The 27785-nt window shown below is 43.4% G+C and overlaps 1 protein-coding gene across 7 annotated transcripts in view; it reads left to right on the top strand.

Annotated features, from left to right (window-relative positions):
• The window catches only part of MCTP1 (multiple C2 and transmembrane domain containing 1), a 2197525-nt gene that overhangs the window by 1730749 nt on the left and 438991 nt on the right, over positions 1-27785 (top strand). For all 7 annotated transcript variants that reach the window (XM_069225469.1, XM_069225480.1, XM_069225487.1 and 4 more), the window contains one exon: positions 19916-20018. In XM_069225469.1, the coding sequence (XP_069081570.1) occupies positions 19916-20018 (103 nt within the window). The remainder of the gene's footprint in view (positions 1-19915; positions 20019-27785) is intronic.

The following is a 27785-nucleotide window of genomic DNA, read 5'->3' as shown; positions in this document are numbered from 1 at the left end:
TCACACTAAGTAACTTTGCACCTAACCTTTACCAGGTAAAGGTTAGACATATAGGTGACTTATAAGTTACTTAAGTGCAGTGTAAAATGGCTGTGAAATAACGTGGACGTTATTTCACTCAGGCTGCAGTGGCAGGCCTGTGTAAGGATTGTCAGAGCTCCCTATGGGTGGCAAAAGAAATGCTGCAGCCCATAGGGATCTCCTGGAACCCCAATACCCTGGGTACCTCAGTACCATATACTAGGGAATTATAAGGGTGTTCCAGTAAGCCAATGTAAATTGGTAAAATTGGTCACTAGCCTGTTAGTGACAATTTGGAAAGAAATGAGAGAGCATAACCACTGAGGTTCTGATTAGCAGAGCCTCAGTGAGACAGTTAGTCACTACACAGGTAACACATTCAGGCACACTTATGAGCACTGGGGCCCTGGGTTACCAGGGTCCCAGTGACACATACAACTAAAACAACATATATACAGTGAAAAATGGGGGTAACATGCCAGGCAAGATGGTACTTTCCTACAACCTCCAAGTGCTCTTCAGGGATCTTGTGTACCCTCAGGGCTACATCATATGCAGCAAGCCACTTGTTAATATCTTCCCTCACCGTATGGTTGGGCACCAGGTCTTTAAGCATGCACACCTTCTTGTCACCTTTAGACACTACATGAAAGCTGCCACCATTGCTACATTCTGAGCCTTGTCTTTCTTTGATCTCTAGTTCTTTCAGACTCCTCTTATGCTCCAGCAGCCTCCTTTTTTTGTGCCAAGTGTCCCTCAAACTTCTTATCTACTGTTTTCAGTTTGGCCATTTGGAGCCTGAATTCCGTTTCTGCTTTACTGTCCTGCAGCTCCTCTGGGGAGATGGGCCTAGAAGACATACTGCTGCTTGCCCTTACACTGGGTTCTCTCTCAGTGGGTAAAAGGTCTCCTCTGGGAGCTCTTGCTCAGGGCACACAGCCAGGTCATTCTCCATTTCCAAATCAAGTTCTCCTTCCTTCAGACTTCCCACATTGGGATCCTCATCCTCAGAGTCTTTAAGCTGGGATTGCATCCTAGTGTCTTCCTCAAAGGCCCAGGGGGCTAGCTGGAGTTCCAGCTTTGTGGCCTTCTTTCCTGCATGCAGCCCCCTCTCCTTGCAGAGTTTCTGCAGGTCAGGCCTGTCGAGGTTACCTACATTGAGCCTCTCTACTTTCATGATATCAGGCAAAGAAGTAGGGAACTTAAATTTAAAAAGGAAAACAGACAATTAGAAAATGAGGAAGAACTTAAAAAGGATAAACTTGATCTTGAGTCATTTATGGAATGGTAGTATAATGCAAAATTACTGTATGGCACTGCATAAACACAAATCCAAATCCTCACTGCTCATCACCAGTGTAAGAAATGGGGTTGCTGGTTGACTGGGGCATGAGCCCTGGTCAAGCAGCAACCACAATCCTTATCAGGGTGAGGCACAAGCCAACCCTAAATTAACCTGTGCTCAGCCCTCTCTGAACATCTTCCTCCATTCATCTCATCTGTTGGAATGCTCGGTCTCAATATTCATCCAACTCTAAACAGTCCTCTCATCTTCTCCTTTTCTGAGGATTGTCTCCCTTCTTGCTACCAGTTCCTTTTATTGTACACATTATTAGTTTTAATAAGAACAACAAAGAAATTGCATAAATCATCATTATTACTACCTTTTCTAGAACAGGCCGCAGTACTCCATTACCAACACTATTTAGCCACTCACCTACTGTTTCTAATCTACTCCATTGTGTCTATATCGAGGAACATACAGTTTCCCAGACACCTGGCTCTACTAATGACCTAATTTCATATGTCAGATTAGTTATGTTAGTAATGGACGAGCTCAAAACAGTTCTCTGATCTTCTCCTTTTCTGAGGATTTGTACCACCTTGTTTCTCTCCCTTCTTGTTACTATATTCTATTATTGTACACTTTATTTGTTTTAATAAGAAGAAATAAATTGCACAAATCAACATTATGATTACTGTTACAATAGCCTGCGATCTCCATTACCAACACTATTTAGCCACTCATCTGCTCTTTCAAAGCTACTCGCTATTATATTTATCCAGGGCCCTAAATGTTCCCACACACCTAGCTCTACTAATGACCTAATTTTCATATGTCAGATTAGTTATGTTAGTAATGTCTGAGTCAATTACTCCACTATAATCAGGGACATCAGTGGAACACTTCTTTGTTCCAATTACTTTACAGACTCCGCCCTGTTTTCCCAACGTCTAAGGCAAGACAGTTCTGCATTACCATTGCTCTCATTGCTAACATCTCTACATTCACTAACTTAAAAGACTGTGGTGTATCCATGGCAAGTATAGCCACAACTCAAACCCACAACTTCTCTTTATTCTCCTCAAATTGTGTTCCTCATTCAATTCTTCCACATGATAGGTTCTAGGAAAAACGAAAGCTAAATAGCATGAACCCACCCAATTCTTTTGTAAATTGAAACACTCAGTCTTCCCATAAACATAACAAATTCCTCTGATAATTGGCTCCCTCCCTGTTAGGAAGTCCCAACTAACTTCATAGATTTTGTCACATGTGTTTTCGCCAACATATTCTGCCTTACCTCCTGCTATAGGACTAGGCATACACATTTCACACTCCATTCACAATAAATGTAAACCAAAATTATTACTCTTCCTTGATTTATTCCATAGCAGTCTCATGCTTTTATACCTCTCTCATTACATTCTATTTTGAAATTGCGCTCTTTCTTATTCAGTAGACACAAATAAGCAACATCCATATTAGTTTCTGTTCTGATTTGTACAATCTCCATTAAATATTTACCATATTTATCTCTTCATTATTTTCATTAATGAATAGATTTTCTGAAGTGATATTAAAATCTGTCAAGTATGGAGAAAGAAACTCCTCATGATTAAAGATAGTGACAAACACATTGTAGGAGAGTAAATAAGACAGCTCCAGTTGCTCATACATTGACCCTTGATACACTTACTAATCCATATAATCTCAGTATACCCTCTGATTATTCTTGTGCACACATTATCTCTAAAATCACTAACTAAATGCGTTTCGTGCCTGCTACCTCTTGGCTTAATTGATTATGGTTAATTCTAATTGCAGTATTATTAGTTACATGTTCTGAAACATTTCCCACAGGAGTCCGTAAGCACGCCAACAGGCCAACTAATATCACTAATACATAAGTTAATAATATCATCACTAAACCTTTGCATCAGGTGTTGTATCCCATCTACATGCTGAGACCAAAAACAGAAGGGAAAATAAAACTAAAACAAAAATTTCAAAATTCAAATTCTTCTTCCTTTTTTATGGCACAGCAGGAACAATTCATGATATCAACTACAGTCAGTTTTCAATTTCCTTCAGCTTCAAATGTCAGTTCTCGCTAATATGAAAAAATCGAAATAAGCTGCAACCGTTTATAATATTATCTGTGCATGTCATTTTTCTCAGTCCTTTAAACTTTAGACAGCGTTCCCTTGCCTTTGCCTGGTTTTCAATTAAACTCAATATTACAAAGTCTCAATTTTTGCTCAAAGTGGTTTCTTCTCTGTGTCAAACTCTAGATCTCGGTCATTCTCATTGTAACCATGGAACCTGTTTAATAGAAAGCAATTGTCTTTATCCTCTGATAGTGTATCCAAATATACCCACTCTGGTAACGCATACTTTTGATTGAAAACTCTCCTTCTGGCTGATCTTTCCCCAGTTAATTTTTCACTCTCATCAATCTCACATGCCAACTGCTTTCTTGTTTCTGGCTCACAGTGTTTCTGTTTGCAAATTCTCTTCCTGGGGATTTCTTTAGCCCTTACCTTTCCAGTGACAGTCTTTCGTTCTCGTTTTCTTTCAAAACTTTGGCTTTCACTTTATCTTGTACTTTGTTTGCTCCTTCCACAGAGAAATTTCTTTGGAGGTCTTTTCAACTCTGATTTTCAGTTCCAACCTGTTAGATCTATCATTTTGATTAGAGCCTAATCCGTCCTGATGCAATCTATGCTTTGCTCTTTTGTATATGAAAAGTTTTTCACTCTGGTCTTTTTGGAATTGGACTTCTGGAGTTTCAGGCTCATAATCTGAGCTCTCACTCACTGTTGCATTTGATTGTGCTTCTGATTTTCAACTTGATTTACAACTTGATCTTCACTGGTTTCTTCATCCCTCTCTGAAAGTATGGTGCAAACTTGGCCTGGACTGTCCCTCAAGCAGTCACCTAGTTCAGCAGTTTCTACACCTTGATCCTCAGCTTCTTCTGCCTCTTCCACAGTTTCAACTGCTCTAAATCATCATGTGAGCAAGGTGGATCCATTGAGGCACTCCCACACACTTAGGTGCACTGTTGGCGGTCATAAAACCTGACAAGGGCCACTCCACCACTCATCTAAACACCCTTTGCAGACGTCTTATGAATAGGAATTCAGTCCCCTGCATTCAGGCTGTGACATGGAGTGTCTCTGTAATCTTCTGTGAATTAATTTGCCTGGCGAGAGACAGATTTTTCCACTTTGGCCAGACCATGGTAATAATCCAAAACAATATAATCAGTTATTGAATCTGATGCAGCTGAAATACATATCCATGTCTCATTGTTCTCCCCGTGTCAGTTTCACGGTGAGATAAATCTGTCTTGCTGTTTGGAGTCCTTCTCATATTTATGAACACAAGGGGAAGTATATCAGTCTATTTCAAACCTATTGAGCCACAAGCTTTTCCCAGTTTATTCTTGAGGGTACCATTTGTTCTATCCACCACACTAGAGGCTTGTGGTTGTTAACTGCAGTGGAATCTTTGCTTCATCTCAAACACTGTGCAAATTATATGTAGCACTTTATTCTTGAAGTGGCCACCACAGTCAGGGCCTCATTACGACATCGGCGGTCCTTTCAAAGGACCTCCGAAGCCGCTGCAGGCAAAAGACTGCCAGTTCTGGAGGTCTTTTGCCCACCATATTAGGAGTGTTCTGCTGGACCAGTAGGCGAAAACAGCACTCACCACAACATTGTAATGTAACTGCCGCCTGCTCGTAATTGAGCAGGCGGCAGTGTTGTGGACTGAGCTGCCTCTTTGATCATGTATCTCATCTCATCAGCATTATATGACAGTAGTCTGTTCAAATCCACATTACCCTGAAGCATCTCTCTAATTCAGTCTTAAGGATCCCAATGGAGACCTCTTTATGAGGTGACTCTATCACCACTGTCTTTACAGTGTGCTCTGTCACACTTATACTAGGCATTGCCATGGTAATTGGAACTTCTAATGGGGCACTTGGTACAGCTCCAGTAGGAGTTTGCACCACTGCTGTGTCTCCCTCTCCATCAACCCCAAAAGTAGTCAAGGTAATTTCAGTTTTCCTATCTCTGTGTGGAGGAGGTCTTGAAATCAGTAATTCACTACAGAGTTTGTCATTCTCATCATCTGATTCCTCATTCTCTTTCTTCACTTAAGATTTATCGGTTTTGTCCTGCTCTGTTTCTGTAACTATTGCAGGATATGCTTTAACACTTGCCATTTTGTCCACCCTCTATGCCTTCTCCTCATCATCTAATTTGGCTTCTAACCAGTCCCGGAGGATTTCTTAATAGAGCTATCCTCCATCTCTCTCTTTCTCTGTTGCCATGTTATCCCATTTATTGAGCTCTGTGAACTGTGTAGTTCCAGGCATTGGAGACATATCATACATGGTCTGTCTCAAAGAGTCTAATTTCTCATAGTTAATAGTGCCCTCCATCGGAAACTGTCACTTCTCTTAATGTGCTTATATTTACTCAAATTGGGAATCCAGACAAACATATAACACCTAAAATCTTCCATCATTTCAAATGCTGGCATGCCCTCTTTTGACATCATCCAGCCCTCTCTAAGCCTATCCTCTTTCCTAGACATAATACTCCATTCATCTTTAAAAGTACCCAAGCTCAAAACAATGTAGAAAGCCAAGACAATGCTGAAAATGAACTTAGCGAACAACAACAAATTGCAGTGCAGTTCTGTCAACGGTCAACCCTTCACAGCGCAGCAATTCTGACAAACAATTATTCAGAGCACACATAGTGGTGTCATCACACCAATCCCAGTGTGGCTTCCTGGCTGAGCAGCCAACCACAGAGCTTTTTCTACATGTGTAAGAAAACAAATACAAAACTTAATAAAGCTTTACAAGCTTATAAGCACCTTGTCTCTGTACTCTAAAAAGGAAAATTAGGTAAATAAATCAGTCTTGTACAAGTCAGAATCCTCTCAACCATAGAAACTTGATTTTTTAACAGGGGAAGAAAAACACTACCAACAATCAAGACTAAGGGCATGATTTAGATCTTGGTGGTAACAGTCCCGCCGTCAACTTTTTGACTGAAAACCCGTACGTCGCCGTGACTGTCCACCTGCTGTGTTTAGATGTTGGCGGTCCCATTGACGAAAGCCTGCATTCAAAGTGCCGTCTCTGCCAAAAGAAAACACCACCTGCATCGACGGCAGGAGGGGGAGAAGTGAAAGCTAGCGGGACCCTGGCCACCTTTCCTGCTTTACAGATTTAGATGTGCCTTACCGGTGGCTGGTGGTCCGACCTCTGCTTCTGAGTTGGCGGATTTTGGGGGAAAACTCACCTTTTTCCCTATTCCATTTCCATCTTCGACTGAACTACACCTGCTGTCACTGCTGCCACTGACCCACAGAGAAACATGACCCTCTGTCGCCGGACTCCATGGTAGGGACGTCGCATTCCCAGGGTACATTGTGTGGGGCTGCACGGGAGATCGTGATCCCTGCAGGCATATACATGTCACAGTAATTTTTTTAAATCACTGTGACATGCATATGTCGGGGAGACAATTGTGTCACACATGGCTGGGGACACACTGGCACAACACGCATATTGCCCACATACACAACTGTCATTGTGGCATCATCATTCACACTAGTGTCCAGGTGTGTGTATTGCAAGGGGACCTGTACAGATAGGTTTGTGTTATCCGTAGAGTATATGAGTCAGTATGTGTATGTGTTGGCTGTTTGAGGTGGAGGAAGCTCTAGTGGGTGGTGTGGTTGTGTCTGTATGTGTGTTACTTGCATGTGAAGCCAATGTTGTGTATGTTATGTTGCCGATGTGAGTGTTGTTCTGTGGCAGACTTTGTCGGGATGTGTGTAGTTGTGCTTATGTGTGAGTGTGTCTGTGTAGCTGAGTGTGAAGTTGTGTTGGTTGTTGTGGTTGTGACGTGTGTGGGTGCGGTGTCAATGAGGTGTGTATGTTGTGTCATGGATGTATGTCAATGTGTGTTTTTGGCATGTACGGGTTGTGTTGTGTTGGAATTGTAATGGATGATAGTGTATATGCGTGGTGTTGTGTAGTATGTAGTGCAGGGGACACATATAGCTAAGGTAGAGTTGTGTCAGTTGCCTCTATTAAATAGCCCCTGCCATTGTACGAAGTCCATTGGGTCCCGCTGCTGTTTCCCTTGCCAATCCGTCAGCAGTTCTCCACTTGCAGAGCTGTAACATCTAAATACGGCATGTGGAACACCGTCAACTTAACGGTCTTCTCCAGTCCACTGCCAAAATGGCTTGGTGATAATACCACCAAGATCAAAATCAGGTCCTGAATCTCAAACAGCCTATAGAGTTCTATAGAGTTTTTGCTAGGCAAACTTCTGACCAGCAGAATTCCACCTCCAGAGTTAATGTCCTTCACCCATGCACTCAGGGCAAGCACAAAAACCCAAATTAGTCTATCAAACCTGAAAAAGAAAATCTGTTAATACGGATACCTATCAATTTGTAAGTGGCGTCTTGCTCTACACACCACAAATACTGACATGTTAATAATAATAATATCTTGAGATCTTGGATTTTTGATGAAATCCAATAACCAACCCAATTTTCCCCTATAAACAAAACAATATCAATGGGTTCACAAATATGAATAATACAGCATCATAACAGTAATGATTCCACCAATTGAAGCCACAATCATCATCACATATCAAAATAACTCACCACAAAAAAAGACATCCATTATCATAAAGCACACAAACCCATGCTTTCAAGTTCTCCCTTTCCACACTTACAATTTCTATGCTTTCAAGACTGCACAGCATGCAGCTTGTCAGCCAGCAGGAAGATCACACATCAGATAACTTTCAAAATTCTGTTCTCTGTTCTAGGCACTTAAAGACCAAAAATTCTTCCAAAAGTATTTTGGGGACCCCTTAAAGACGAGGTGCTCTAACTCTCGCCATCTTCTGCTACCAACTGTGTCGGAGCCAAACCCCAATAATCATCTGAACCCCACTATTTAATCACCCCAATATTTTACCAAAACTATTAGTCTCCAGGGTCTCCAGTTGATCTGGTGGTTAGAGACTACACACTTCATCAAGTAAACACAATTTAGCAGAGTTAACAAAATATTAGAAATGCAAAGAACTGAGGGGTATATTTATGACAAGGGGCGTGTTGTTCTTCCACCACACAACATGGTGCATGTGCAATGCAAGATTAAAATGCAATTTATGAAGCCACGCAAGGCCACCTTACATAGCCTCAAGTGGCTTCATAAATCTGGAGTAAAGCAATGCAGCACAAATCACTGTATTGTGTTACTCAGCCCCAGAGAGGAGTTTAGTGGGTGTTGCGTGGGTGTTCCCATGCAACGTCCATGGATTTTGACACATTCCCAGGTTTGCCAAAAGTGGTACACCTGAGAATGCGTGAAAATGCTATGCCTTCCCAGGTGAGGTGTAATGAGGAGAAATATCTTTATTTCTCCTCTTTCTATGTATGCTGCATTTAGCCTCAGGGGATCTTATGAATCCATAATTAGACAGAATTTGTATAAAAATTCTAAGTGCCAAACCCATAAAGAGCAGTGACAGCATTCCATTAGTAAGTGCAAAAAAAAAAGTAAGTCACCAATGAAAATAAGAAAAATACCCATCAAAGTAAAAGGAAAATGATCAAAAATAATAACCCCCAAAAGACCCAAAGGTTTATAGACAAATTACACAAGCTATTAATAGATTTTCCAAATTCACTATTGTACGACCATTGTTAAGATTGTATTGGCAAATCAGAAACAATAACGTAATTTTATAAATCAATACACGCTTTCTACTGTTGTTGTATATCGCTATTACATTTACATCATTCACTTGATGTACTGTGAAAACAAGAGGTGAGATATCTTTACAACAGGACACTGACTGGGAGGGGGAATGAGCAGGAGCACCAGAAACTGCATCCATTTTAAGAATAATGGTGTATTGCACAAAAATGTGGCATAACTATTCATAGCATTATTTGTACTTCTAGGTGACCTAGGTAATTTGTTCCAGGTACAGCATAATTAGTTCATCAGTTACAACTCCATACATCATTAAAACACTAATTATTGGAAATAACTTTCACGCAACATTTACACATTTTTGCAAATTTAAAAAGTGGTACAAGGAATGCATACTTGCCACAGCAATAGAAGTATGCTTTGCAAAAACCAGGCAACAAAGCATACCATTGCATGCCCCTTCCTGGTCTGCAGTTAGATGTCACTGAGACAAATTACATTAGACCAAATAATGAAAGAAAGAAAATACACAGGTGAAATGCACGTTTTTGTAGGAGGGTTTCATTTAATTTTATGGTACATTAAATTTTAGCATCTCTACACCACAACATTGAATGGAAATAACATTTTAAAAGTATATAGTTCCTAATCACAAAGTTCTCTTTTGGGTATAATTGTTGATTTATGACCGCAAATTCATAGATTTATGCCTGCTAAGTAGTTATATAAGAATATCTAGCAGACATATATCTTTTTACTCCCACGTAATTGCACCCAGGAGCAGTGTACAATTATGAAGGAGTAAATCCTATGCATGTGGTGAGTAGTGGTCTTTACAAGGAGTTGTAATCCTTGCGAGTTTGTGGGCATTCACAAACTCATCTCTAAACCTTCCCAACCTGAAACTGGCCATAGATTTACACAAGTCAAAAGCTGGAGTAAAATCCTTTCCAGGGCAGGAAGCGGAAGGGAACACCCCAAATATCTTTGTGATCCAAGGGAAGGAGTTTCTCCACGGGGGCACATGTTGTCCCCGTGAAGAAGCCAAAAAAGTAAAGAAAAAAAATAATGTATAATTGCATATCAGTGCGCCCTTTCCCCAGAGCAGAACTGTAAAGCATCGTGCAAAGAGCTCCACAGTGTGTAAATAGTAATTCAAGAAAAAGTCACATAATTTACACAGGAATAAGCCTTGAAGCATCTGCGCGCTGCAGCTTTCCAGGCATCCTCCTGGTAATGTTTGTGAATTCCCAACAAAACACCATAAAGGTAAGTTCAAGCTGGAGTGTACATTTCCGACCGTATTCTTACCATTTTGTATTTAATATTTTTTTTGTGAATAAGGCACAAAGATCCCTGCCCTACCTCCCATGCTCTAGGTTGTCACATAGTGATCATGTTAGTGGCCATTAATGCGTATCCCGAGCCCTGGGCCAAAGGAAGAGTCTTATTTGTTATAATTTGAAAGCTTTTGTTCAATTTTATACCACGCGGCATGTAGCAGAGATGCCCACATTTAACATGATTGTTTGTTTAGAAGATTGATAATAAGTTCATTATTGTGCAAGTACCGGGGATCAATAATGCACCCTAGAAGATGTCAAACCATATCATTTGCAGCTAACTATTGATTCCATTGTCATGTACACTATGAATGAGATAATACCCGTCGGCTACACTGCTGTCTCTCCTGATGCCTGCCCGCGAGGTTGCTTCAATAAAGCCACACAGCCTCAATTCCAGAAAACTAATATAGCGTTTAGCGGATGGAGCAATGGAATTCACCATTGATCACACTGGCACTACAGAAACAGCTCCATAGACCGGGCACTGCACCAACAACCCACAAACGATGATATTATACTTCCGTTGCATTTTCCCACCTGTTCTAGTTGTTTTGTTGTTTACACACACTCCACACTCAGATGTGTTTCCATGATTTGAAAGGTCATACTGTATGTTCGTAACTTCCCATTATATTTTGATTTTGTTGATGATCCATGCTTTTTGCATGCTCATCCGCACTGCCACTTTCGACCCTAATCTGAGAAATGTGAACAATAACCTATAGGTGCACATTTTTTCCCGTCGGAAGATCCATCTGCGGACTTAAATCTCTGCATATTGTGACTCTGTGCGTCATAATCTTGAAAATTATGCCTGAAGATGGTTCCTTTCTGCACCTAAATTGGCCTAGGGTGCGTACAAGACTTTGAACCTTCAGAGGTATATCTCCAGAGTAGAAAGAAATTGTTGAGTTGCAGCAGTTCACCCCTGGAGTCTTAACTTTAAATCTTAAATTGTAAAGATGAGTTGACGGTACAGAAACGGGCTAGCAGAACATAAAATTGGGTAAACTCTACTGAATTCAATATGTTTTATATGCTGTCATATTGTCAGTTTATATATCGCTCAAACTCAAATACAAATTTGGTTAATGTTGAAAAGTACAAAGCCCACGTGGCTACCTAAAATACCATACACACAACCAAGTTCATTTATTTGTAAGTTTTATTTTACATTTTATTGTGATAAGACTACCAATATCAGAGACAACCCATTCACACCGCCAGCACCTCCTGAATCCCTCCCAACAATACAATATCATCCCAGTTACATGCACAAAGTTTGTACCCTGAATTCACAATTTCCTCATTTCTTCCCATCATTTGGCCCGTGTATTTTAGTCTTTTACAATCAATGTGTTCATCATGACACCCCCTCTTGAATCATTTCCATCATCCAGCCTCCCCATATTTTCTCATATTTCCTCATGCATCCTCTTCCTTTATATACTTCTTTTTCAATGATCATACAGTATTCCATCCCCATTTCCCACGTCTGGTTTGTGGGGAGAGACCCAGATTCCCATTTTTGAGCAATATCACGCTTAGCTACCATACAGTCCATGTTGACAAGTATTTTTGGGTAACGTTCATGCTCCACAGCCTCTCATATTCCAAGTACTGCCAATCAGGGTGACAAGTTCAAAGTATTCCTGTTGCTGTGGCTAATGATTTCCTCTCCCCACCCCAGAACTTTTGGATAGGAGGGCAACTCCACAGTTTATGGATAAAGCAGCCTTCCAGGCTGCAGCCCCATAGGTAGCATGCATCTTTCGTCCAACCTATTTTACACAACAGGGTGCGCATATAGTATACCCTATGCAATATTTTTAGCTGGATCAGTCTAACACTGCCACTTTAATTGGAAATTCAAGTGCTTCTCTCAAAATCCTCTTTATCGTGGTCCCCTACATCTTGTATCCATCTGTCCTGTAACTTCACCAGTGGGGTCTGTGAATTTCTCATTACTGTAACCTGTGTCTGAGACACTAGCTTCTTCTCCACCCACCCTAGAAGCCTATTTTCCAATGGGGAGTCTTCTTGCGTTTCCTCATCTGATATTTCTGAGTGCATAGGATAACTGTCCATATTTGAGCCACTTTGTATCTAGTATTTGATATTCTTGTTTTAAATAGGAAAAGGGTACTATGCCGTTGGCGTCCCATACATCTGCCAGTGTAGACAGGCCAATGGCATACCAATCTTAAAACCCCTACAATGCTGCTACCTCTGTCTACCTGGTGCCCTACCAAAGCAGTGTTTTGGGACTCAGTCTGTGGCCCCATCCCATTTCCCTTGTCAGTCTCTTCCAGCTGTCCACTACCGTGTTGTTGCCGGGCTCGTTTCGGGGGGGGGCATTGTGCCACCATATAACGCATGTAAGTAACTGTTTGTTCCCATTTGCATCCTATCTGTCCGAATGTGGGCTTATAAGCATCTGTCTACGCCAATAATTCACCACGCTCACCTGTGCCTCTTTGTATTATTTTCATACATTCGGCAGGACAATACCCCCTTCATATTTTGGCCTTTGTAGAGTTTTCAAGGATAGCCAAGGCTGGCCACCTACCCACAGCAGGGTTTGTAATTAATTATCCACTTTAGTGAAAAAACTTTCTAGCACTTTATATAGGGAATTCTGGAGTATGTAGAGGAATCTATGAACTGCCACCATCTTGAACATGGCCGCCCTCCCTAGCAAAGAGAGTGGCTATGGCTGCCAGTTACTTGCATCCTGTTCTATGTGGTGTAAAAGGGGTATTAAGTTAGCCTCATAATAGGCAGTTGGAGTGTGGGTTATCCAGATCCCTAGATATTGGAATGTAACCTTCTCTATCCGAAGTGGCAGTGTGGGGTACTTTCCCAAAACACAGTCATCCATTCGGAACAACAGTGACTTAATCCAGTTTATGACAAAGCAAGAGTGTTCATTGAATATGTAAAAAATGTGCCTAAGCCTATCCAGAGTCTGATTCCCATTGGTCAAGTAAAGTAGGATATCATCTGTGTATAATGAAATGTATTCCTTCTCCCCCATACCACCTGGTCAACACCATACTTGTACATCTCTACTCGTATCTTTTCTGCCAGTACCTCGATCACCAGAGAGGACAACATTGGCGCCAGTGTGCATCCTTGCCTTGTGCCTTTCTGGATGTAAAACTCCCGCAAGGTATGGCCATCTACCCTTACTCTTGCCTTGGGACGGTCATATAATAGTGTGACCCACTTAATATATTTGCGTCCAACCCTCATCCTTTTTAAAATTTCAAACACATAGATTGACTCCACTGAATCAGAGTCTTAATTGGCGCCCAAAGAGGCAAGTACTTTTCCGGCTGGCAACTCTCGGGCCAATATTAGACTATTGTGTAGGTTCAGCCTGGTCGAGCGGTCTGGCATGAGTCCGTTCTGGTCCTGGTGCACTAAATCTGTCACTACTGTCTTCAGTCTGTTTGCTAATAGCTTTGCCAGAATTTGAATGTCCGCATAAATCAGTGAGAATGGTCTATAGGAATCGCAGCTATCTACAGGTTTACCTGCCTTCAGAATCAACACAACTGTTGTGGGTTGCATGTCATCTGGTAGCTTCTCCTCCTCGTATACTTTCATAAATGCTGCTTATAGCGGAGCCACCATTTCATTCAGCAGTCTTTTAACTAGTTTAATTGGGAATCCGTTTGGTCCTAGGGCTTTCCCAGTCTGCTTCTGATCCAGTGCAGTTGAAACCTCGACCTCCCTTATATCTGCCTCTAGGGCTGTCCTTTGGTCTTCCCCAAGTCATCCTATAGGGCAATCATTAATAAAAGCTAGTATGTCTTGTTCAGGGGTGTTCATATGGGAGTCGTAAAAGTGTTTTAGGTGTTTAGCAAATACCTCTGTTATTTCACCACTTTCCCTGACCGTACTCCCAGAATCTCTCCTTATCTCCCTGACTATCATATTGTTTCTCTCTTTACTTCCCAGCCATGCAAGCAGTTTGCCTCTTTTGTTCCCCGGTTCAGGTACTCTTTTTTGCTTTGCTAAATAAGATGTCTTGGCCTCATGTTTTGCAAGCGCCTGATATTTTGCCCTCTTCAGATCAACTGCTCTTTTACCAGATTGAGTCGGAGTTGCTGCATATTCCCTTTCTAGGTTCAGCAATGTGCCTATAGGGTGGCCAACTGAGCATGTCTTTCTCTCATATCTCCTCTGAAATGATAACACCCTTTATGATTGGTTTTTATGCCTCCCACAATGTTAAGGGGCTCTGCACACTGTTTTCATTTTCCACTAAGAAGTATTTAGAGGCCTTATTCAAGCATTTGTCTTCTTGCTTGTTGGTGAGATGCTACATCTCCATTCTCCACGATTGTCTAGTTCTCTGGATTTTAAGATTTAACATTATCAAACGTGGGGAGTGATCTCCCCCTCTGCCTGGTTACTGATCTTGTCTATTGTTGTATCTAATACCAGGTTGAATTCCCCTCCTAGCACTACCATTCCTGGTGGGGCCTCCAATAGTATAGTGCTCACCTTCCTTAGTACTACCGTCTGGAGCTCTGTGGGAGCATACACATCAACCAACAATAATCCTCTCCCTCAAGTTCTCCCCAAATCGCTCTGTAGCATCCTTGTGTATTTGTGCAAGGGTGCTTATCATGAAAGGAGTGTGTTTTCCTTATCAATATTGTCACCCCTCATGAGCGTAAGGTGTATTGTGCCGCCCTCCTAGTCTATACCGTTCCCCTCCCCATGCTACAGTGTTGCTGATCAATCAAGTGAGTCTCTTGTAAATACACCTCATCTGGTTTTAGCCTATTTAGCACTCTGTGTATCAGACTCTACTTTATCTTATAGCCCAGACCATTGACATTCCATAATACCATTGTTGGAGATTGTGGGTGTGTCATGGTGGATGTAGGGGATGTGTGTGTCTCCAGGTGCAAGACCCCTTGTGCAGCATTCTGGGAATATGTCCCAATTTCAGATGAGTCTTGGTGTTTTGTAAACACCCTAAACTCCCCCCCACCTTACCGTATGGTGATTCTTTAACTGACCACCATACAAACATACGGTATGTGTGAACCCCATACCGAAACATTGAGAAACATCTTATGCAATAGTCATTAGTGTGTGGCTGCTGGCCTCTTGTGCCCATTGTGCTTGGTTCAGCACCCACTATAGGCAGGTCCAAGGTTGTGTTTCTAAATTGAGGCAGCTCCTCGTGAGCGCAGTCCCCAAGGCCAATTCTAAACCTGCCCGACCTCTTTGTCCCACCGTACCCTCCTTACCCCAAATGTTCAGATGTCATTGGCGTTACCACTGGCAACTGGTCATCTGTTTCATGCTCCGTGTCCGTACGTTCCATGCTGCTGCCGTTGCCTTCTGAGGTGAGCGACTGCAACCTGTTGTCCGTGAGGATATCCATGTGCTGTTTCAGCTCTTTAATGGTCTGCTATTGCGCCACTTTCATCTGTGTCTTGGTGGGGGAAGAAGCACCTTTCTTCCCCATGTTCTTCCGTCACCTCCAGGGTGCAGGTTTCCATCAATTTTCCCTTGTCTCTGCTGGCAGAGGCCCCGACCATAGACCTCAATTTTCCACCCATGTCTAGGCGTCCTGTGCATTCAGCAAGAAATGAGCCTTCCTTTCCAGTTCACCCGCAGTTTTACCAGGTAGATAAGCAAGTATTTGAGATCCAGTTGCGTTAGCACTTTCTTACCAGGCACAAACGCCCCTCATTGATGTTGGACAAGGTTTGTATAAACTGGATATAGATGCACTTCATTTCCATCGATGAACCACAGGCCGTGCTTTCTAGCTGTCTGGAGAACAGTATCTGTATCTCTAAAGTTCATTAATCTTGCTATTATCAGCCTAGGATTGCTTCACTTTTGTAAAGCATAAGATGGAATTCCGTGTGCCCATTCCACTGAGAAAAATCAGGACGGCTGACCCTTCAGGACGATTTTTACTAGCCATTCTTCCACAAACAGTTCAATATTGGATCCTTCCGAGTTTTCTGGCACTCCCACTATCCTCGCATTTCAGCATTTCAAACTTCCTTCTGCGTCTTCCAGTCTTCCCGCCAAATGCTGCATTCCTTTCTCTAGGTCAGCACATTTTCTTGTGAGTTCTTTGACTTGAGACAGAGTCACACCCAGTTTATCCTCTAACTCTTATACTCTGTCAGTTTTCAGTGGTCATCCCTCAGTAGTCCCACTTCGCTCACAACAGCCGCTATTTGGGTCTGTAAGGATGTTTTGATGTCCTTAATCTCTTGTAGGTTGGTCGCCGTATGCTTTGCCAGAGAATCAGCATCTTCACCTTTGCCTGTCCCATCTGTCTCTGCCCCCGTCTCTCCACCCAGGGGAGTGCCTTTCCCAAGGCTGGCCATACCATCCTGTGGTGTGTGTGTTAAACACCTATACATCTCCTTCCATAAGGAGTTGTTCCTGTAGGGAGGGCCAATCTAGTCTCTAAATCTGCTGGGAGTATCTCCTACTTGACCTCCGACTCAGTTACAACTCCTCTCACCAAGTCCTGTCTCCCATAACCATGCCCAATTTGTTCCAACAAGAAACAGGTAAACTTCTTCTCTTTCCCACCTCAGTGCGCTTACGGAGAGATCACGCAGAGAGAGTTTACGTGGGGAGGGGGTGACCAGCTCACAGTTTTGCCACCGACTTCTTCCTGTGGACGACAGCTTTTCCTTTATCCACAGCACCGTATCTCCTTTAACAGCGGGGCACCAAGAGGAGCCAAATGCATACCACCATAAATGCCCCGAGGCCAGCACCCTCTGGTTTCTTTGAATTGTGTTGTATCTTTTATCACTCCGATTATGCAGCCTGTGTAGTTAAGGCCTGGAGTGTAATTACTTGTCTGTCCTAGTGTTCAGTCTGTTTCCTCTCAGGTTTAGCAGAGTTCCTTTTTTCACCCTCCCCTTTTTTTGGGGGGAGGGGACCCGGCCAGGTTGCACAGCTGTCTCTCCCCTCCCTCAATCAGCAATATGTACCTTGAGGCACTGTCTCCTGCAGGAGTAGCTGGTGTGACATGTTGACCCACTGGCAGGCATCCGGTTTTCTCTGGGCCAGCCAAACCTGGTGCTTTCCCCACTTCACTTTCACTTCTGGCTCTGTCGGCGATTAGGAGGGGGAAGGAGGGTGTGTGATGTCAATGCGCTAGAGTCAGTGCTTTCGAGGTCTGAAGCCATGAATGGAACGAGTCTTGAATGAGCATTCAGAGACGCTGCCGCTCTCTGTCCAAATGTGCCGATAATATTCCCTGCTTGATTGGGATGACTCCCAGCCCGACAGTCACTGAGCAAGGCCAGCGACATTGCAACCATCATTGCAGCAGAGGTCGTGGTCTCTTTCTGACCCGCCTCAGTCTTCCTCCAGGACAGTCGGTGCACCTTTGCAGCTCCCGACTATTCAACTACCAATTCCCTTCTCCCTGTCACTCCTCGGGCCAGAGTCTCCCAGTGTTTCAGCCGCACTGAACATGGGCACCATTTTGTTTTTGTCTGTGGTGTTGACCTTCGTTTCTCCCAGCTCTTCTGGTCGCCTTTTTGCCCTGCTAGTCCCCGTCTGCAATAGCACATTTCTTTGGGGACAATTCACCTATGTTTCTGGGCCTGAATGTACTATCCATCAGGATCATTAGGCCTCGCGCTCCGGGTGGCTCTGGAGCTCCGAAAGCCATGTATTGCGCAATGGACAGTCAAGCCACGCCTCCACTACCAACTTCATAATTTTTTATGCAGTTCAGATAATAATTCTTAATTCGCTTATCTATGAAAATCCATCAGTAGGGCATCTCATATATTCCATGCACTCACACTGGCTCTCAGTCTACCTCCTGTGATTGTCCTAAGGCAAATTGCTTACTACTCTTTACTGACATGCCTGATGTGCTGATAATTGTTAGTTGCTCCATCCCAGTTCATTGTTATTTTGTACACCATGCCACCTCAGTTTGGACGCAGTCATATGCAAATCACTCTTGACCATGCTCCAGTGGGGACAGTCTTGCCCGAACTGCCAGGCCAGCTCCTCCCTGAACCAGAACACAAGCAACCCAACAACCAAATTGTTGGGTGCTAGGCACCATCTGCCAGTGATAGACTTTCATTTAATAGATTAATGAGTTTAACAATTTTTTTCTTGGTTTGCTTTTATTGACTAGCTTTGGTTTACATACAAGAAATGAAGAACGTTCTGACTGGAAATATGCTGTTGACATAGAGATAGGTGAACCCCTAACAAAAATGAACTTCCATTCAAAATTCCTTGGATCAGTTGTCACACTAGAACGTCTAAATTAGGTTAAGTACAGTTTGTGGCAATATATCATAAAGTTCTTGTTGTTTCTAATAGGAGTCCAACATTACGTGTGTTTTAACATTGCCAGTTTATGGTCAGTATTAGGAATGGCATCTATTACAAAGCTGAGAAGAGCTTTGGCGTCGGGTCAGTTCTCCTGCAGTGCAATGGAGTCCGCAGACATTCTGATTTATTTCAAAGTCCACTATATATTCAACTAAGCCCTACCCACATCCTCGAAGATTCAGGCCGGATGAAGGCATGTGTAATGAGAATAAGGGCTTTCATTAAGGCAGATGCACAGCAGTTAGCCAACGCTGGACAAAATCCACGCACGTCATAATTTGACTGGCATGCAGAACTGAAATATGTTTCACTTTCATTCCATATCACTGGAATTTTCCTGTCTGCCACAGGCACCATTTGTTGCTCTGTCGCACTTCAAGCCTGTCATGGACAATCAGAAATGTCTGAATGAAGGAGGTTAATTCTGATTTGTGGAATGATGCCAACCTCCTGAAGAAAATCTGCTTATTTCCACTCATCTATCTAATCTAGACCCTCTTTAAGTCCCATCCTTGTGTTGTCAAAGTCCTATCTCTCTCTCTGTCTCTAACATGAAAAGCCACTGGGCTGAGTGGGAACTGGGCATTCCAAAGAAGTCCCAGTCTTTTAATGTGACTCTGCCCATCACTTCAGAGTCCACGGATTCAGATACCAGAAATGGGACATCAGTGGCCTGGGAAATACGGGTTCTACCCGCCCCTACAATTATCCTTCTTATATGTCGAAGTTATATCTGGAAAATGAAGCACGTGTGATTCTCTTCTATAAAACTGTTTGTGGGTGCACTTGTTAGAGTGACCACCTTCTTCCATGCCGTTCCAGTGTTTCTCTTCTAGATTTTTACTAGATAAAATAATGCATTCTGGGTATTGTGGTCTTACTTTGACTCCACTGAACGTAATAAACGAACGTAATGTGAAAACACTGATTGGTAGGTGAAAAGTTCAGGACTGGAAATGGTGTCTGAAATGACCTGGAATAAGGTGGTTATTCTAGCATTCACTAGCTCGTGCCTAGACAACATTTCAAGCTTAATTTGGGTGTGGTGCTGGAGAATAGGAAACTGCCAAGCTGGCTTGTTTAACACCTTCAATTTTCTCTTTCTAGGTAAAAGTGATCCCTTCTGTGTGGTGGAGTTGAACAATGACCGGCTCCTCACGCACACAGTGTACAAGAATCTCAACCCGGAATGGAACAAAGTGTTCACATTGTAAGTTACACGTAGAGTCAGGGCTGGCCCTAGACTAGCTATCATCAACTGGCATCCTAGGGAAAGCGTGCAAACAGAACCCCCGATGTTTACACTTTAATTGTGTTTTTTTCCTTTACTTCTTTGCGCCTCTATACTTGCCACTCTGGGCCTATGCCTAGTTTGGCCAAATGGACGAGGCAACCCTGAATACTCACCACGGGGAGCTGCTGGCCAAATCTTTCTGTTTTACCGCAACGTGAGGAACTTGACATGACAACTGAAAAAAACATTTGAAAAGCATTTGCTTGCGCATGAAATGCTGGGTAGCACAGCTTCACATTTTGAGTGAATTATGAACGCAGTATTGTTTATTATTGCTACGAATTTTGCCCGTGCTTTGTTACAAAATGTGCTATGTCTTAATGGGAAGTGTTGCATGTTAGTATAGGACGGCTGCCTGCATGCTCCGAGTGTCTCCTAGCTGCAGGCTTATTAGAAGCTGTGTGCGTGTTCATTTAGGCATCAGTTCTCACCTCTCAGAAGACCATATGGTATACAGAACTCAAGGTTCTAGCTGGTATCTGGTAAGTGATGCATATTTTGCAAGGAAGGTGGGGTGTAGGATGAGCGAGACGAATTTCAGCGCGTGTCCCGTGTCAGCAGACATCACTGAAATAAGCTCAGTGGAAATAAGGTCTGTCTAATATGTTTTATTTTTGCCACTTTTAAAAATAATTAATTTATGAGTATGGTAATAAAAGCTCACTACAGATCAGAGTTAGTAACACCATTCTGTTTTTCTGTGGATTTTACTCTCGCAGTACTGCACCACCCTAGCGCTGTACCTAAGGTACTATTAACATATTTCAATATGGGTTAATAACTTAATAGGTCTGTCTTCCCAGCGCAGTTGTCTGCAAGACTTGCTGTTACCAATTCTCTATATATACAGATTAGATTTTGGCTACACCCAAAGGGGTATTTCTTTTTCATCGCATGCTACCATATGCTTAATAAAGCATTCCACCGCATGTGAAATGCTTGCATCTTAATGCATGCAGGAGTATTTTACGTATTAAATATACTCTGAATTAGCCCACATAAAAATTTTCATAGGTGCGTTTGATTCTGGAAGTAAATGTCATTTCTTATGGGTTTTTTTCACTGCGCAGGCATTTTATTTTTTTGTTTTAGTCAGGACACAAAATGCAAGCCACACCCACTGGTTTTCTCAGTACATTTTTAATAAAATATATGACCTGCAGGTAGCACTCAGCACTCTCAATCTGGAGGAGTTATAAAGTCTTGAAGAAGCCTGCTCCCCATGCATGTATAAAAGAGAGGTGCCCTTCCCTTTAAGGATGGTCATTAATATCAGCACCCAGCTTCCTGTTATCCTCTGTTATTGAGCCACAGGTTTAATGCAGCCCCATCAGGATGGGGAAGTGAGGAGGTAATCCACCCGAGACAACACTCCCTGAGACACACATCCGCACTCAGAAGATACCACACAGACACAGATCAGAGAAGCTAAGAAAGCAGCCCTCATGCTCGGATTCAATTCTTGATCTACCTCCGTTAAAGAACTCTTCAGCATAGTCAAAGATTCACCAATTCAGCAGTAGCCTCCAACACCATCATCCCCTGACATCTCTGCGAAGACCTTCAGACTTTTTTTCACAACAAAATACTCAAGATCTACTCCAGCTTTGCACCCCACACCACCGTAGAGGACATCATCATGCACACCCCCACCACCACCAGGAGCACCCACCTCCTAAGGAACTGAAACCCCCTCACCACAGATGACACCCCCAGAATCATGTAGGCCATCCACTCGGGCCCCTTCAGACTTGTGCCCACACCACATGTACAATCTGGGAAGCACACTGATAAGCACCAACCTCGCTACCATCATCAACCCCTCCATCCTCAGTGGAAATTTCCCAAACAGTTGGAAACATGAAGAAACTCTTGGCCAACCCAAAATATCTCAGCAACTATGGGCCCATCTCGCTTCTACCCTTCCCCACCAGGGTCCTGGGAAAACAGACCAGCAAGCAGCTCTCTGCCCATCTTGAACAGCACCACCTCATGGACTCCACACTATCAGGGTTCTGCAGCAACAACCACATGGAAACTGCCCTTCTGGCAGCAACAGATAACATTCAGTCAATCATCGACAGAGGAGAAACCACCACTCTCATCCTGCTCGACCTCTCGATGGCATTTTCATCATCTTCCATGGCACCCTCATTGCCAGACTTCAGGAATCCAAGGACTCGCCCGTAATTTGGATCACCTCCTTCCTCTCCAACCAGACACAATGAGTCAGACTCTCCACATTCACCTCCGGACAAAAAAGCTCATCTGCAGAGTCCCCCAAGGCTCCTCCCGCAACCCTGTACAACTTTTACATAGCACTTCTCGCCCACATCATAAGAAGCCACAACATCAATATTGTCTCGTTCGCTGATGACACTCAGCTCATCCTGTCCCTTACCGACATGAACAACACCAACTAGACCAATTTCACTGCCCAAATGTCCAGTGTGACTAACTGGATGCAAGAGAGCTGCCTCAAACTCAACATGGAGAAAATGGAGATCTTGATCTTTGGAAATAAGAGCTCCCCTGCAGCACTTCCTGGTGGCCACCCGACCTGGGTCCCACCCCCACTGACAATGCCAGAAACCTCAGCATCCTCCTTGACAACAAACTCTCAATGAACAAACAGGTCAGTGCTTTGATTGCATCCTGCTGCCACATCCTCAGAATGCTTCATAAGATTTTCAAGTGGCTCCCAATGCACACGAGACACATGGTCATCCAGGCCCTCTTCATTGGCAGTCTCAACTATGGCAGTGCACTCTGTGTCAACATTTCCAACCAGCTCATGCAAAGATGCCAAACCATCCCAAACACCACTGGCAGACTCATCCTAGATATTCCCAGAAGCTCTCCCATCACTCCCTACCTCCCAGAATTATTATGGCTAACCATCAAGAAATGATGCAAATTCAAGCTGGTCATCCACACCTACAAAGCCCTCCTCAACACAGGGCCAGCCTACCTAGGTGGCTGATTCCAACTCTACCAACCCTCCAGATAGCTACACTCCACCTTTCTCTCCCTCACATCTCCCGCATCCACAGAAGCAAGACAGAAGGGTGGTCATTCGCCTCCATTGCCCCCAAAAACTGGAAAAATTTCCTCCACACATCAGGACTGTCACTCCACTCCTAAACTTCAGCAAAGAACTGAAGACCTGGCTGTTCAACTAAGAGCACCACCCGGCTGTCATTCCTTCTCCAGCTCCTGGATACCCTCACGGGTATACAAATCTACACACCATGACACAACATAACATAATGCCCAATATATAGAGTTTTTTCAGGACCCCATTCTCATGCAATAACATTTATTGCTAGATTTTAGAACAAGCCTGCTGTATTTAATAATGACGACTAATCTGAAATGGTCAATGCAAGTAGATGGTGCATGTGACTTTGGTGACACAGGACACGCAAAAAGTTCTGACACACCTGGTTTTAAATGCTGTTGTTCTGCTCAGTGTCGCAAGCCCAATCATCTTGTGAATGGTTGACACTACCCTATCAAGTACAACAAGAGCATTCTCAGCAAGACAGGAAGGCAGTGGGATGGTGGCAAAGTATGCAGAAAGCTCTGATGCTCTCATGAGTTAGAAATGGGCTCACTGACAGCAGTTCTTAAACATAAGGATTTGGGGTAAATGGTGTGGTTAAGGGTGTATGCTTACATCTGAGTACAGTAACATTCGTCAAAACCTTGTATGATTGAAAGACTACATTACTGCGTAAGTTGGAAAATTCTCCCCATGGATTTATGTTTGGAAATTTAGTGGCAACGTTATCATTTTTGAAGCGTGTTTTAGGCAGAACTTTTGTCACAATTCCATAAGATTTAAATACTTTATAGAGGTAAATACAATAGAACTGTTCTCTGCAGGCTGTTGCTGATACGGTTTGCCAAGTGTCCCTCCAGCTTGTACCAGAGGCCAGAGGGCAGGTACTTTTGTTAATAACGATATTGGACATTGCATAAGCAGCAAACAGTGCACTTGTAAGTAAAGTCTCATTCCTTATTAATGAGAAATACCGAAGCAGAAAGTACTTTATCCAGTTTGAAACAAAGCACAGGCAGACATTCTACCTTTATTTGCATGAGAAGATACAGGTATTACGTGGACAGCAATGTCAGTAAACAAATCCCAAAGCATGAATGTCTTGTTTTTTCAACCTGTATCCAGTCAGCCCCCTGGTGGAACAATGCTGACTAAGCAAGGGTAAAGGGACCACTGTCAGTTAGTACAACAAGGTCAAATGTAATGCCTTGAAACAGCTGCAGCATTGTTACCCTTACCAGATGCCCATAAGGTGATAAGAAGGCTAGTTGACCTCTCAATGTATGTTCAACCATTCACAGTTACCAAACATATCAAACATATGCTACAAGCTCTTCTACGTAAGAGTCCATGGTCTTGATTACGATAATTTTAATTCCTAGAGGGCCGGTAGGAGATTTCCTGGTTCCATGGGAATTATAGGGTCGCAGGAAGGCTGCAGAGCCTGGTGTATTTCACTAAGAACCTTTTTGTACTGAAAGCAGCGGAAATCTCAAGATGAAATACTGGGTATGAAATGAGGAATAACCAGAGGCATCTGAATCTAGATTGCCAATTCATCCAGTAATTGTTTATTTTTTAGTAGACTCTAAAGGTCCCACTTGTCATATTTGATAACTCCACATCTTATTTGTGTCCCACTTGTAATACCTGATAACTCTACATCTTATTTATTTTACTTATGATATTGCCAACTCCACAGGGTGGAGTTACTGAGTACGACACCAGGCCACTTGCAATGCATCCTAAAGGAGAGAAAGGTCTCCCTTAGTAATCATTGACCAAAATGGGGTGTAGCCAGATTGCTCCAAAAATGTATCCAGGAACTTAATCTGCCTGGTATTTTGTGCATGTTCAATCAGTACAGTATAATAGTCCCATCCATACAACATTCTGCAAGCCTATACCTCACATCAGAATAGTCTATTGCATTCTCAAGTTCGGACCCATTCCCACTTTGTAGGTAGCAACCACCCAAGAAAAGACCCACTGTCACAACAGCTGGCTCTTAACTATCCTGTACCTGCAAGTTTTAGGGCATTTCGGTAGAGGGGTCATCTGTTCTATCTTTTCTGTTGCCTCGGTGTGGTTGTGAACCATCCATCTGTTGGGCATCAGATTGCTCCACTCAATCCAAATATGTCTTTCTTTCTTCAAAAAAGGTTGCTTTGTTCTACATAAGCAACTTAAGCTTCACCAGCAACAGTGTAATGTCCATGTCTCTTAATTTTCTTTTCACCATCGTGAAGGATGAACTTTTCTCCTGTCATGCCAAAGTGTAATCTGGAAAAATCATGATTTTACTGTTCTCAGTGTTCAATCAATCGTGTTTTTAAGCACACTACTCACCCATGAGGGTCTCAAGGCGCTCTGGGGTTGGTCCTCTGAGCTTCAGTCGAAGAGCCAGGTCTTAAGGACCTTCCTGAATTGTGGTAGGGATGGTGAATGCCTGAGGTGGAGAAGCAGGGTGCTCCAGCTCTTTATCGTGAGGTAGGTCAAGGATCTTTCTCCAGAGGAGGTCTTCCATATGTGAAGTTCGTTGCAAGTGTGTATCAAGAGGAGCAGAAAGGTCTGGCAGGGGAGTAGAAGGTGACTCCGTGGATGAGGTAGGTTGGTCCCAGGTCGTGAAGGGCTTTGTATGCGTGGATGAGGAGTATGAAGTTGATCCTGTTTTCGACCGGGAGCCAGTGGAGATCTCTCAGGTGTCCAGTGATGTGTTTGCAGTGGGGGACGTTCGGGATGAGTCCCCCACTCAGGATGAGTCTGCCGGAGACGTTCTAGTTGTAGTTTTTTCAAGTTCTTCTTGGTGGTTCCGGTGTAGAGGGCGTTGCTGTAGTCGAGCCTGCTGATGACCAGGGTGTGGGTTACGGTCTTTCATCAGTCTTTTGGGATCCACCTAAAGATCTTCCGGAGGAGTCAGAGGGGGTGGTAAACAGGCAGAGGTGATATAGTTGACTTGTTGCGTCATGGTGAGTGATGAATCCAGGATGAAGCTGAGGTTGCGTGCGTGGTTTGTAGGGGTGAAGGGTTGCCTAGTGTGGTTGGCCACCAGGAGGAGTCCCATGCTGATGTGGCAGGTCCCAGGATGAGGATCTCGGTCTTGTCAGAGTTGAGCTTGAGGCAGCTCTCCTTCATCCAAGTGGCAACGGCTTCCTTCCCGTTGTGGAAGTTCTTCTTGGTCGTTGTAGTGTTTTTGGTCAGTGAGATGATCAGCTGGGTGTCATTGGCATAGGAGATGATGGTCAGTCCGTGTCTTCTAAAGATGGATGCGTGCTGGGCCATGTAGATGTTGAAGAGTGTGGGGCTCAAGGAGGGGCAGCTGATCTCTGTAGGTTCTGACAGTTATGTCGGGAGTCTGACTTTCTGTGTTTGGCTGGTCAGGAAGGAGAGTATTCAATGTAGGGCCTTGCCACCGATGCCTGCTGTGTGGAGTCTGGAGCAGAGGGTGTGGTAAGAGACTATGTTGAAGGTAGCTGGTAGGTCCAGTAGGATGAGATCTGCTGTTTGCCCATGGTCATGGAGCAAGCAGATGTAATCTGTTGCGGGGAGAAGTGCGGTCTCTGTGCTGTGGTTGGTACTGAATCCTAATTGGGAGATATCCAGGATGTTGTTGTCCTCAATGTGTTTGCGGAGCTGTGCGTTGATGGCTCTTTCGACAACCTTGGCCATGAAAGGCAGTAGTTTTTGAGATCCATGGGGTCAGCTGTGGGTTTCTTCAGGACCAGGCAGATCTCAGTGTGTTTCCAGTCCTGGGGGAAAATAGCAGTCTCCAAGGAGCAGTTGAGGGTGCTGCGGAGCTCGGGCGCAATTGAGTTAATAGCTTTGTTGAAAATGTAGTTTGGGTAGTGATCTGTAGGGGCTCTGGAGTGGATGCTGCTCATGATGGAGCGGGTCTCGTCTGTGGTGAAGTGGCCAATAGTCTTTCTCTACAATGAAGTGACCAAAAGTCTTTGGATTTTGCAGGAACATATCTAGACCAAAATAGTTCACAAGACTGGCTACCATTGGATGGGTAGGCAATCGGAGAGGAGGATGTCTTGCTGGTCAGCTTTGCACCTTTTCAGCTGCAAAATAGTTTGAGAGTACCTGGGGGTGCCACCGTTATGGAGCACCAGTCACCCACATATGCCACTATCTCAGCACCTTTGCGTCTCTCTGGCAAACCACCACTCTCCAGTTGTTACTCTTTAATCATCCCCTCATGTCCTTGTATGAATGTGGAGTATTATGCAGTGTTGCTAGTTAGGTTTCACTATGTAATACTTTCACAATACCCCAAATATGGTCCCTCGGATTCGCAATAATTAAAAAAGATTTTTTTTTTAATTAAGCTTTTTGTTGAAAAAAAAAACAACTATCAGAACCAAAAAATAACAACATGGAGCACCCACACTAATACTGTTACAATGCACGTTATTATAGGTGAGTCCAGCATGTCAAGTCCCATCAACATATCAGCGACACAGTGAGGGCAGAGGAAAGTAAATTGAAGAGGGGAGGGTGGAGTGGGGAGAGGGTAAAGCAACAAAGGGAGGTGGGTCCCCTGGAAGCTCAGATTCACAGCCAGGTCCCAGGCATAGAGCACTCCAGGGTGTTAAGACAAACAGCTCTCCACATGG

The sequence above is a fragment of the Pleurodeles waltl genome, chromosome 1_1, assembly GCF_031143425.1.
Source record: "Pleurodeles waltl isolate 20211129_DDA chromosome 1_1, aPleWal1.hap1.20221129, whole genome shotgun sequence".
Lineage (NCBI taxonomy): Eukaryota > Metazoa > Chordata > Amphibia > Caudata > Salamandridae > Pleurodeles > Pleurodeles waltl.
This window is presented reverse-complemented; position numbering and strand designations above follow the sequence as displayed.